The sequence below is a fragment of the Panthera leo genome, chromosome E2 (assembly GCF_018350215.1).
Source record: "Panthera leo isolate Ple1 chromosome E2, P.leo_Ple1_pat1.1, whole genome shotgun sequence".
In the NCBI taxonomy this organism is placed as follows: Eukaryota; Metazoa; Chordata; class Mammalia; order Carnivora; family Felidae; genus Panthera; species Panthera leo.
Window position 1 is genome coordinate 32,720,701 of NC_056693.1, and position 13,442 is coordinate 32,734,142.

Sequence of the window (13,442 nt, forward strand, 5' to 3'; positions counted from 1 at the left end):
GGAAGAAAGCAGCGAATGTTAGTTCGTAAATGCCTTCCTTGATTCGCATTTGCTCTTTCTTGAAGACTTAAAAGAAGAATCACGAGAAGAGCCAGAACTCCACGTTTGTTGAGAGTGATTCGTTAAAGTCCTTTCCTGTTACTTGGAAGAAGAAAAGACTGATTGTAGTATCGTCACCCATCAGTCTTTCTCTTTTTCACGATGGTCCATTTGGTAGAAAGGAATGTGCCCCGCGTGGTCAGGAAACAATGAATAAGGCAGTTTTGCTGGGCCTGAGTAGCCATGTAAAGGGTTGGCTCTGGATATTGGATCGCCTTCAAAATGGGCTGAAGAATTCTGACTTTATCTTGCGTGCAGCCTAAGGCCCCGGTGGAGGTAGGGCACTCCCAGACCAGCAGGACAAATGAGGTGTTAGCATGGGAAATATGTCGGTTAGCCTCCCCTTAGATGGGGCAGGGTGGTGCCGAGCCTGCGGGGGGGAGGAACAGAGCACATTGAAGCGAGGCCCCGAGCCAGTCTCGGGAGCAATGGGAAAGAACTGGGAAAGCTCACTTGGGCTGTTGTGGGGAGGCAGTGCCTGCCGTCTCCCCACCGAGGTTCCATAGCTGGATCTGTGAGATAATCTCATGGCGGGCAGATTAATAGGGGAAAGGATACACACATCTATTCATTTTTAATATGTGTGCAAGGCGTCATGGGGAATAAAAAGTGGATACCACAAAAAGGAGTGAGGAAGGGGAGGGAGGGGGTAGGCCACGCAGGGGAGAGTCAGTGGTTTTTAGGAAAGACTGGTGGGCCCTGGGAAGAATAGACCGGGAGCTATGATAGCGTGTGATCACGTTTGTCTGTGTGTGATGTCAAATTCCAGTCGTGTCACCTGCAGTAAGAGCCCATCTTCCCTGTTGGATGAAACTCCCCAGGAGGGACTTTAGGACAGATGAGGGACAACTGAGTTCCTTTCAGAGTAGCTGACTTTAGGGAGGTAAGGGAAGTTCAGAGAAAACGTCTCCCCACATTGGCTATTTTCCAAGCGCCTTCAGCTCAAAATAATCAGTATACCAAAGCGGTATGTTTTGGGGTCGCATGTCCTTAACTCTTTCACTGTCTTCCTTCAAAAGTTGAGCGTGAAGTACCATTGGGATGAAAAGCAGGACTGCAACCTGAGAAACACAGACCGTGTTTGAAACATTTAGATATGACGGCAGCAGGTGCAGCACAGATATCCAAGCCGCAGTGAGGTTCATGTTAAGTAACTTGATCCTCACCTGTCACACAGACACTAAGGAAACAGACTCAGTATTGAGATCACATTTGGGGGCACACTTGCATGATTAAAAGGAAAAGGGAAGACCTTCAGCAAAACAAAACTATTTCTGAGTCTGGAGGCGGTATGGTCACCTGGGGAAAATCACATAATTTTCAAGCAGCTGTAAGGACCCTATGAAGCTTCCCATGGATCCGAGGAGCCTCAGCCCGTAAGATTGTGCACCTTTCTTTAGCATCCCGCAGTGGTCTCTAGCAGGGATGGGAAGGCAGGAGCAGGAGAGGCGATCATGGGTATGTGGTTGGCGCCATGGGTGTGGCAGAAGGGGGAGAGTCTGGATGACAGAAAGTCCACATGGAGGTGTCTGACTCCTGAAGGGCAGTGGGGACAGGCAGGCAGCTGTTGCCAGGAAGGGAGGGACGAGCATGTCCTGAGGGTCACTAGCAGGTTCTTACAGTCTGTGCCGGACCAGGTTAGAGAAGTAAAAGCTAATAGGCGACGAAGGGAAATTCTCATGGAAGAACTTGCCAGAGAAGGTTAGCGTCCTATGTTTGTCGCCCTGGCTGAGGCACAGCTGAGAGCACCTGTGACCAGGTGGAGAGCCGTGAGATCAACATGTCTGACGAACCGTCCGTGTGGATACTCGGGATGGTGAGAGAAGGTGAAGGTAGAAAAGAAAATTTGGGGTCCTGAAGACCCTGCAGTATTGAGCTGTGTATTAGGGGACAGTAGCAGACAACGACAATCACGTTTTCCTGTCTTCAGCCAGTCACCCTACCCACATAGAGGACACGTATATGCTGTGAGCCTTGAATGTCTACATGCAAAATGGAAATGTGTTAAAGAGGGCTAGGTCCGCTCCAAGGAGAAGTGACTTCTTACGAGAATTTCCATTGAATTGCTTCTCAGGAGGCATGGGAGGCCTCCAAGGCCCGTGAGGGTCAAATACAGGCTTTTAATTATTTTGTACTCCCAGTGGGATTTTCTTCATTGAGAATAAAATGCCATGCCAATATGAGAGTTATTAAAAATTCTTTCACGGAAAATATTACCTGCAGTAAAAGGAATTAAACCCACAGTTCGTCGTATTATGTTTGGTTAACAGTGTAGCCATAATTTGTTTTTCAGGGTTCTCAAGGATGTGCTTTTATGACCTACAGATTAAGCGTGTGTCAAATGATCGTGTGGCTTTTTTTTTTTTTTTAAAAGTGAAGAATTATATGGCAATTTAAAACGTTTTTGTATTCTTTTGTTAGAGGTTTTATGAACATTGATTTTTAACGTCCTGTTTGCTTCCTTGGATTTCCTACTAAGCACGCATAAGAAATTCAAATCTAGAACAGGATGGAGGGACACTTGAGAAAGATTTATCTGCAAAGATCGGATGTTGCTCTGGATACATAAGTGATGTGGGGACCTCTGGTGGCTTAGCGTGTTTTTCCATCTTAAAGAATAACGATCCTAAGTGGAAAGCTAGCCGTCGAATTCCAGTTGGAGAGGGCTTTCGAGAACGTCGAGTCGAACTTCCTCGCTTGACAAGAGGGGGAACTGAGTCTCATCAGGGCTGAATGACTTTCCTGGGACCTCACGGCGGACACAAGACGGCAAGCAGCCGAAACAGTGTTCTTTGCACAGCATGCCACCGTCCCCTGGGAGAGGCTGTGTCACCTAGCGGTCAATGACGGTCAATGTCACCTAGCGCACGGTCCTACCATTCCTTCCAGTTTGTCCTCCCGTACCACTTGCATCCATGCTCGCCTCTGCACCCTCACTCCCTCTGTTCGTGGTCTTTCCTTCTCTCACGGGGTGATTCCAGACCCCCCAGGGCTTCTCCCTGCTCTCTTAGCCTTTTCCTCTTTGGTTTGTCCACTCCTACCAACCGATGTTTCTGCTCAAAAGCTTGGACCTGGTCACGCCAGCCCCTGGCTCACACTTCATCTCTGAATCACCCTTGCCCAAAGGCTTCTTGATGCGATGAACAGGATTTGAAAACAGGTCGACATGAGTCCAAAAGTGGTGTTCTTTATACAGTCTTCTTTCTCTTTCAAATCGTGATCCTGCCACTGGTGTGTGGTCTTAACCTCTTCAAGCTACTTTCTTCGCCCGTCAAGTGCAAGTGGTAGAACTGACCTCAAGGAATTGTGGAGAGTTAATCTTATAAAGCCCCTAATATACAGTACCCGGCACGTACCCAGCCTATGGTACGTGCTTAATGGATGGGAGCTCTCGTTGGTAGACTGCACTCATCTGTCATAACTTTTACCCCACCGCATGGAGAGCTCCTTGAGGGCAGGGGCTTTGCTGTCCTGTCTTCTGGGTTTAGTGCAATGCCTGGCATACAGGAGGTGCCTCAGCAATATTTATTGAATGAAAATGGGCCATGAAGTCTTAAGCACGTCTTTTAATGTGAGTCCCAATCCTGTGACTAAAATCAAGAGGACTGGTGGAATGAAAATAATGCATATAAAACCCCTAGCACGGTGCCTGGTTCATAGTTATAATTCAATGAACAGTAGCTATTGGCGAGATCATGTTTATCCTTAAAAAGCCAAGATCAAGTATTAGCTCTTCTGTAAAGCTTCTTTGGCTGCCTTTCCCTGCCCCCTGCCAAATTAATCATTTCCTATCCCTTGCTCTCATACTCCAGGAAGGATGGTTGAGTGGGGAAAACAAGGGTTTTAGAATCTGATAGGACTTGGGCTGAGTCCTGGTCATGTGACCTTTATAACTTGAACCTAAGTTAGTTGGTCTATCCTAGTAAAATACAGATCTTTTTTGGAGCAGGAATAGAGTCCTGTTAATCTTGCCTGGTATATAGTAGGTGCTCAAAAAATATGCAATGACTTCAATATAGCACCAAAATCTTGTTAAATGTTAGAAAACTGTAAATAAAACAAGAACAGTACAAATGAGACATTACGGAATATCAAGTAGAGAAAAAAAGTAAAATTTAAAATGATAACACATGATACTCTGCAAAAGCTAGAAAGCCGATGCTAAGGGTTAAAAGAGAGCAGAAGAAATGCAAAGCGTGACATTTGAACAAATGATAAAAATATGGCTGACACAGGTGTGGGTAGAGAAGATAAATCATAAGAAACAGGTTGCTTCTGGTACTAACATTTTCACACAAAGGGCTGGAAGTGGTAGGAAGTACAGCTTGGAGAATAAGGTCTCAGAACCTACAGCTTTACAACTTCCAGAATATTCCAGGCACTGGCTTCTTTCATCCTCATCGCACTGAAGTGAGTGGGTGATCACAGCCCTCTTGTTAGGGTCCAGGCAACAGTGAAGAAAACTCCAGAGACCTACCAGTTAACACACAGAAAGACACAGGGCTGGACTACGGATCTGCTGAGTGGCACACAATGTTGTTCCCTGTCTAGCATGTAACCCATGCGCCAGGAAGGTGGGGGATTTAATATAATGACAGAAAGCTTATAAATTAATGTATGTAGCATTTAATGCTTAGGCCTAACAGTTGTAATGGAAAGGTATGTTTGTCTTTCAGTTTATGCCTGTTCAAGTACCAAATGATGAAGAAAAAAGCGATCCCATCCTTTTTGCCTGTAGAGTCCGGAGTCTAATGGCAGAGTGAGTTTCTATGTATCATCATAATCAATAAATAGTTTTTAAATGATTGGTAAATATATGGTTTTTATATAGTTTTAGGATTTGTTTTTGTTTGTTTGTTTGTTTGTTTTTTGTTTTTTTAATTCCGAGGGTCTCATTTCTTAACTCATTCTGGTTAGAAATTTTAAATGTGCCCAGGAATGTGGTAAAACAATCTACGAATATTTTCCCCAGATGCAGCCCCAAACTAATGGATATGTGTCTTTGCCAGAAAGGGAGCAGGGAGGATTCAATAACCAGAAGAGACCAGTCAGTGACTTCCACGGGGTGGATTCTCCTAAGCTGGCCTGTGGCTGTCTGACAAAGCCTTGTGACGGTCTGAGCCCTTCATGGTCCGCTTCCTATGGCCCAGCCTCCCCAGAGCTGCCAACGCTGGGTGTTTCAAAGGCATTAATGAATACAGCAACAAAAAGGAGGAAGTTTGCAAGGGAACGTAATGGAGGCACAGAAACGGGGGGGAGTCACCCCCATTCGGAATGGCTATAAGTTTAGGATTTGTAAATCGCAAAACGGGAGGCAAGTATTGTCCTGAGCTTAAGGGAGTTTTAGCTGCCCATTACTCTGATTAGATCAATCTCCTCCCGTCCTGTAATGAAAGCATGCGTGTCATACTGTCCGACCTCCCAGGCAGCCCTACGGGGTGCTCACCCTCATGCCAGGTGCCACCTCTTTCTGCCATTCCAGTAGGAGGGTTGACGCTCATAGGCCGGCGATATTTATCCCCAGTAAACATTCAAATGAGAACTCTGAATTTAGCTTCATGACTGAATTTGGTATTATAAGCAAGATTATATTTTTTATTACGTATATATTATATATATATTAATATTTCACAGGAGAAGAACTTTATTTTCAAAACAATAAATTTTCAAATGTTCAAAAAAATTTTACTATGTGTACCTATAGGTACTTGATTTTCCCAGTTTCTAGATTAGCTACAAAATTTGCTTTTATATTGTTTTCTTCCCTTTCTCCTTATGTTTTCATATGAGCTCATGTCCAAAAGTTAGGAACTAAGATACATTTGGGGAATGGAGGGAATTTATACCAGGTATTTTGACCTCCCAATAATTTGCCTAAAAACAGAGCAGGGATTTGATTAGGCAGCCATTTTGGTTTTTTTCTGAATTTGGAGCCGTGGAGATTTAAGGGTCTTGGATAAAGAGTAGGAAAGACCTCCATTAGCTGCACAACCATGGACAGACAAGTCCCTCGAGGGGTCCTTTTCCTCCAATGTAAAGTGGGAGTTAGAATACTCGTCTCTCCTGTCTGATGGTTTTGCTTATCCTGAGAGTCACCTAGGAAAGTGTATGACAGAAGCATTTGAAAGTGGTAAAGTGGGGTTGCTACTACTCTTGATAAATACTTACCGAGTACTGTGCCAGGCTGTTACTCTGGGTAGCTAACGTGACCCTCACAGCACTTCTAGGAGGCAAGCGAGGGACCCGAGATTCAGAGAGGGAAGTCGTTTGCCCAAGATCATAGCAGACAGTGAGGGTCTGGGCTGGGACTCAGATCCCCACTTGCTACCCAAACCCAAAAGCTCTTAACGAGCATGCTATACCCATGGAGCATGATAAATTATACATTCCTAAAATAGTTAAAATGTTTATTTTCCCGCTTACGTATTCTTATACCAGAATGTTTACTCATCAAAAATAGCCTAGTTGTAGATAGAAAAAAATATTTTATTCGTATCCCATTCATTGAAAATGTCACGTTCTTCACGGTGATTCAACAAAACCAAATACCGTTGAAGATCTAACTTCATGAGTCTCGCTGAATATTTGTGAATGAAAGTTTTGTGAAGAGGAATCTTCAGGAAATTATTTCATGTTCTGGCCAGGCTTTCTTCTCAGTACTCAGTTCTTTTTCAAGTCATTATATATATATATATATATATATATATATATATACATACATATATATATATATATATATATATTTCCAATCTAATTCATTATCAGATCTCTGAGCAGGAGGGAGCTAGTAGGGGTCATGTGCTCCTTCGAGGGTGAAGGATGTTTAGGTTTGGAAGAAATCTTGAGCTTATTATCAGTTCTCTTTAGTATTTTCAGAAGATTATGTAGCAAGAAGTCATCTCCAGTTTCGAGAGATGGAAAAACGCAGATGGCTAGCGATTTGGGTAGATTACTCACTTACACTGTGTACAGACAAATGTATCTGTTCAAATGGTACTCCCACAGGCATTTTCGGCCCATCTTTACGATAGATAACCCTGTAGAGTAAGTAGGGTAATTATTCCTATATACAGATGACAAGAGCAAGGCTTAGGTTAAGAGCCAAAAGGTCCACAGCTGGTGAAAGACTCCACCGGACTGGAACATAAGCCTTATTCCTTTCCCTGAGACTGAAGTCAACTATTGTCACAGTTAAAACACAAAACAACCAGGAAGTCTGTGCAGAAGGAGAGAAATACGTCTCTTTTGCAATAATAAGCCAAAGCTACTGGTTTAAAAAGTAGTAAATACTTCCCTGTTTACTGTTGTTCGTTCACCAGCTCAGGCCTAATGAAAAAATCATTACCTTTCTTAAAAAAAAAAAAAATTGAATTTGTTTGCTTTGAAATGCCGTTTAGAGCTTTGGGAATTCCAGTAACAGACCACACTTATGAAGACTGCAGATTAATGATCTCAGCAGGACAGCTAACATTGCCCATGGAAGCTGGGCTGGTGGAATTTACCAAAATTAGCCGGAAATTGAAGTAAGTATACCTTTAAATTGCTACACTTTTGTAAAGGTGTCCCAAAGAGATCTGAACTCCTCTATGCTTATTTTCCCTGGTTTCATTAATGCTCGGCTCTCGAACCTCCATGGTGTTTATTAAGGAAGGCAGAGTTGTAAATTTATCTCCTGCTTAGTTCATCCAGTTGTGTTTTTTTGAGGACAGTTAACTCAGAGACATGTGTGTTGGTCACAGGAGGAGACTGAGAGAGAGTGGATATGGACCAGCACAGATCTGCCTCCACCCAGAAGGGTCTCAGAGCAGTCAGCCTACCCCGCTGCCCTTTGCAAGGATGGCGTAATTAGATGGGACTGGCATGCGGCGGTCAGAACTTCTCGTGTGAAAAATGAATTGACTTGTAGAGAAGCAATTCTGACCATCACTGAATTTTAAGTACTTACCCTCAATCTCCTTTTTCTTCTGGGTACATACTTTTTTTTTAAGGCCAAGACACCCCTTTGTGCTTTTATGAACAACCCATTTGAACCATCTGCTATGAAAGCTGTCACCCCTCGTTTCCCACTTACTACCAGTCACTCTGTTTTCACTCCTATTAGGGATTTGCAGAATGTATTGATTCCCTTGGCCTTGGCATCCTCCTTAGGAGGGAGCTGCAAAACCAGTTATTGTGTTAAAGGTCAATATTTACTTATTTTTTAAAATATTTTTTTGATACTTATTTATTTTTGAGAGAGAGGGACAGAGTGTGAGAGACAGAGAGGGAGACCCAGAATCTGAAGCAGGCTCCAGGCTCTGAGCTGTCAGCACAGAAACCCACAAGCCACAAGATCGTGACCTGAGCCAAAGTCGGATACTTAACCGACTGAGCCACCCAGACACCCCAGAGGTCAATATTTAAAGATAATAGATCAAGTATTATTTATATCTTCTAGATAGCAAACACATTTTGATGTTATATTTACAAAATTCGTATAAATTTGAAAAGTTTAGATAGTTACTGAAATTGGATACAGAAGAAAGCAGTTATGTGTTAAGTCACCTGTTTAATAGTACAAGACAAAGGCAGATGTGCTGTAAGCTACGTTACGTTTTCTGGTGTTTTAGTGTTTTTATAACTAACATCGGAGGAAGTGTGTCCTATCTAATGAATCTCCCTGACACAACATTTTGTGAAATGTGTGTTCATTATCAGCCTGGAAACTCCTTAGAAATTAACAGTGGCATTTTTTTTTAACAACTCAATAAGTACTTTTGACTTAATTAGTAATATTTGGATTACAATATGATTTCTTATTTTCTTTTCATGAGTCATTTCTTTTTCTGTCACATTGCTCTTCTCAGTTACTTTTCTTTTGCACAGGTATTTGGGGGAAATTGGTCTTACCAATATCCTTTAAAAGACTCAGAAGCCTGGGGGGCGCCTGGGTGCCTTAGTCGGTTAAGCGTCCGACTTTGGCTCAGATGATGATCCCATGGTTTGTGGGCTCGAGCCCCGTGTCAGGCTCTGTGCTGACAGCTTGGAGCCCGGAGCCTGCTTCAGATTCTCTGTCTCCCTCTCTCTCTCTGCCCTTCCCCCTCTTGTTTTCTCTCTCTCAAAAATAAATAAACATTAAAAAAAAAACCCCTCAGAAACCTGTATACATGTTCCATAAGTATCCCAAAATACCCATTTTATCTTCATTTTCAAATGTAACGATGTACGATATTTTTTCCCTCAGACAAACGAATGTTCGTAAAATGTCCTTGTGGATTGTAAGGGGCTGACAACACGCATCTCTGATTGTTTGTTTGCTTAGGTTAGATTGGGATAGCATTCGTAAGCAGTTGGACGAGTACGCAACCATTGCCTGTTGTTCCAAAGGAGGAAGAATTGGAATTGACGAATTTGCAGAGTATTTAAAGTTGCCTGTTTCAGATGTCTTGAGACAACTCTTCACACTCTTTGACAGGGTATGTTAAAACGTGATCTTCAACTTGCTAACATTCATACTCTGCCCGTCTCCATAAATCAGTATGGCATTAGAAGAACTTGGCAGGTCGCTGTTAGAGGAAGCGAGGCCGAGTGTGTGGTTTAATTTCATGATTTTGTTTGTTCCCCTTAATAAACGAGAGCAGTAGTAATATCATGATGTGCGTGTGTGCGTGCACGTGTGTGTTGCAACAGTTATGATAGTATCTATTTATTTTAAACACCAAGTCAGAAGTAAAGATTGTGACCACACAAAACCGTGTTTGTAATATGGAAATTGCCAAGGCCTCTTTAACTGACAGGAACTTAAATATTTATGTCAAAATTCATACATTGATGACAGGGGTGGTACTGTTCTGTTCTGAAGGTTTTGGACTTCCCCCAAAATGTGTGACCACCAAGTAGATTTTCTTTTCAAATAACATTTTATGACAAAGGCTTCAATTAAAGCTTGGCTGTTAGCCATTGTATTGGGGGTACAATTTTCTGCTTATGAATATGTCAGTACACGCAGTCAGATAACTGAATTGTCACGGAGTCTCCTTAGGAAAAATGTATGAAGGTTTCAAGTTCTCTATTTTTAATGTGTTTTTTAACATATAAAATTGACAGTGAAGTTTCCTCTCTTGGTTACAGTTTTACGAGGGTTCATAAATGCATCGAGGCATATAACTACCACTCCATTCAAGATATATCACAGATGCAAAAAAGTATCCCCTGGGGCTATTCTTTTACAGTCAAATCCTTGCCCTACCCTTAACCCTCAACAGTCACTCCAACCCTACAGCTTTGCCCTTTCTAGACGCCATATAGATGGAATCGAAGGGTACATATCCTTTTGAGTCTGGCTTCTTTGGCATAATGCATCTGAAATTCAGCCGTGCTGTTGTGTGTATCAGTAATTTGTTCCCCTTTCTTGCGGAGTGGTATTCCATTGTATGGACGCAACATTCTTGGTGTATCCGTTCCCCAACTGAGGAGGGTTTGGTTTGTTTCCAATTTGGGGCCATTAAGAATACAAACTGTGAATATTCCTGTATAGGTTTTTGTGTGAATGTAGGCTTTCGTTTCACCTGGGTACATACCTAGGACTGTGGTCTTGTTATTCCTTATCTGAGAGTGACTTTATGTTATGTGGATTCCTGAAGGCTATTTGCGTGGTGAAGAGAGCTGAGTTGCTGCTAGCTCTTCCCTTTCAACAATTTAATGATGACGTCATACTGCCTTCGGTCTCCCACAACTTTGCTCCTTACACTCCTTGTTCTTTCGCTGTGGCTTTCCTCACCAACCCTCCTGCCGTGGTGTCTTGTCCAGAGGTAGTTGCTTTCTGTGTTTTGATGAGAGTTTCTGATTATAATTGGAAGGAGAGGGAGGCTCAACTGGACTTAGTCCCTCCTGGCTGGCACCGGAAGTCCCCGTTCTCTATTGACCGCTGGGAAAAGATACTTCACGAGGAAATGACAGCCTGATGACAGCAACCAGGACACGGCTTCTTTTTCCCTTTACCCAGAGCACACTCACGTTCCTAATGAGCTAGTCTGTGATCTCTAAGACTCATCATTCTTTAACGTGACTCACTTCAGCCACCTTCTCTGGGTAGTGCCCAGTGCCCTTTCCTTGGCTTGCTTGCGGCACACAAGTAATCTTTCCCTGTCCCTGACACTGCAGTGGCACTACTAGAAAGCATGATGAAGATTTAGGAGAAAGGAGAAGTAAGTCATCAGCTCCACCCATGCAAGTTGGGAAAACAGAAGAACTTCTCGCTTGGACTGTTACAAGTCTTTCTGTGGGATTTGTGTCGCATCCTCCTCTTTGACTCTAGATACCAGGCAAGTAATTTTAAATGAAGCTTCTATAAATATGAACATGGTGACAGGAAAGAATATGGCAGGGATGTACAAATGAGGACAGGAGATGGGGAGATGGGAAGCGCCGTGAAGCAGGAACCAAGGAGGAAGTTTCGAGCGCATCTTAGACCTTGTGCTCATCGGGATATTTGATCAAAATTAGACACAATATCTGTCGAGGTGGCCCTCCCTTCAGGTGTCAAACTGTCACCGCCAGCAGTGACCTGACCGTCGTCAGGACAACAGATCATGAGGATCTGGCTGTCGATCACTGATAGTCCCTGCCGGCCGCCCCGGCAGTGTTAAGTATGGGCAGGTTGGAAGTGGGGAAGGGAGCAGCACAAGGGTCACAATAACCCCCGGTGAGCCGGTTCCCTCTGAACTAGAGGGTACAGTGGGCTCCAGGCACTTAGGAGACTGGTGAGTGTTGGCAGCCAGTTTGGGCAATCACATTCCCGCGTGGACCGCTTCCACGGGTTCACACATCACTTACAACTGGGTTTGTCGCTTCTTTGTATAGTGCGACTTGGCTTTCGCTGCAGACAGTGAAATGGTCTCTCCAGCACTTTCCTTTTGATCTCCAAAGGTAGACAAAATAGTCTGGGGAGTTAGTGACTAGCGCCTGTGACCTTCCTTTCCTCTTTCCTTCTTTTCTCCCCTTTCTGTCTTTGTCTTTCTTTCCTTTTTTTTTTTTTTTTTTTTTTTTTTTTTTTGTCTTTAACACATCCGCATGTCTGTGCCTGTGAAGATTTGCTTTGTTTTGAGAAGGCGAATTATGCAATTGTTGCCACGCCCTGTGCGGGTGAGCTACTCCCACCCTAGGCTTGTTTTCTCAGTCTCTCTAAGTGATTTAGCTGGGGAATGTTCCAGGGGAAAGACAAGAAGTTCAGTAACGCCATAGTTTGTTTCCCTCAGAGTAGCTTATCTTGCTAAACTCAATGTTTCATGGGGGGGGCGGGGGGGGGGGGGAGGAGGAGGGGAGGGGGAGGAAGGGTGGGAACAAGAAAGGGCGGGGTGTTCCTGTGGCTCTTCCAGCAGCTGGAAATGTTTGCAGTGCAGACAGCTGCCCGAAGCCTCTCTCAGTCTCTCCCAGAGTCTAATGTGGTTGTGTTGGTATTTGGGGGATGGGGGAAGAGACCTATCTCCCCACATTCCCTTACTCTTTCTATGTGCATTCTTGGCTAGTCTATAAAAACTTTGTAATTTTTTTTTTAATTGAAATTCAAATCCGTTAACATACAGGGTAGTATTGCTTTCAGAAGTAGAACCCAGTGATTCATCCCAACAAGTGTCCTCCTTAATGCCCATTACCCACTTAGCCCATCCCCCCACCCGCCTCCCCTCCAGCAACCTCCAATTTGTTCTCTGTATTTAAGAATCTCTTATGGTGTGCCTCCCTCTCTGTTTTTATCTTGTTTTGTTTTTCCTTCCCTTCCCCTACTGCGTGTTTCTTAAATTCTGTTGTGTTTCTTAAATTCCACATGTGAGTGAAATCATGCAATATCTGTCTTTCTCTGCCTGACTTATTTCACTTAGCATAATGTACTGTGGTTCCATCCGTGTTGTTGCCAATGGCAAGATTTCACCAAGTAGCATTCCATTGCATATAGATACACCACATCTTCCTTATCCATTTGTCAGTCACTGGACATTCGGGCTCTTTCTATACTTTGGCTATCGTTGGTAACGCTACTATATACATTAATGGTTTTGTCTCAGTTTCGTCCCTAAAAAATACACTGTTGGTCCGGCCCCCTGTTGACACTCTGACAGGTCCCTTCAGACTCCCAGGTATGTATGTGGCAGCAGGTAAGGTCCCACAGAAGCATGGCATTCGTGATCCAAAGCGCACCAGAGTTACCTAGTTTAGGATCATTTCCTTCGGAGAGGTCTGATCTCTTTGAAAGATAGAAAAGACCTTTTTCATCTTGGCGTCGAATTTAGCTTCTTTATTTTTTTTTTAATTTTTTTTTCAACGTTTTTTATTTATTTTTGGGACAGAGAGAGACAGAACATGAACGG

General features: G+C 43.4%; 1 protein-coding gene across 2 annotated transcripts in view; it reads left to right on the forward strand.

The window, feature by feature from the left end:
* The window catches only part of LPCAT2 (lysophosphatidylcholine acyltransferase 2), a 68,817-nt gene that overhangs the window by 31,161 nt on the left and 24,214 nt on the right, over nt 1-13,442 (forward strand). For both annotated transcript variants that reach the window (XM_042920866.1, XM_042920867.1), the window contains 3 exons: nt 4,776-4,858; nt 7,497-7,622; nt 9,401-9,554. In XM_042920866.1, coding sequence (XP_042776800.1) covers nt 4,776-4,858; nt 7,497-7,622; nt 9,401-9,554 — 363 coding nt within the window. The remainder of the gene's footprint in view (nt 1-4,775; nt 4,859-7,496; nt 7,623-9,400; nt 9,555-13,442) is intronic.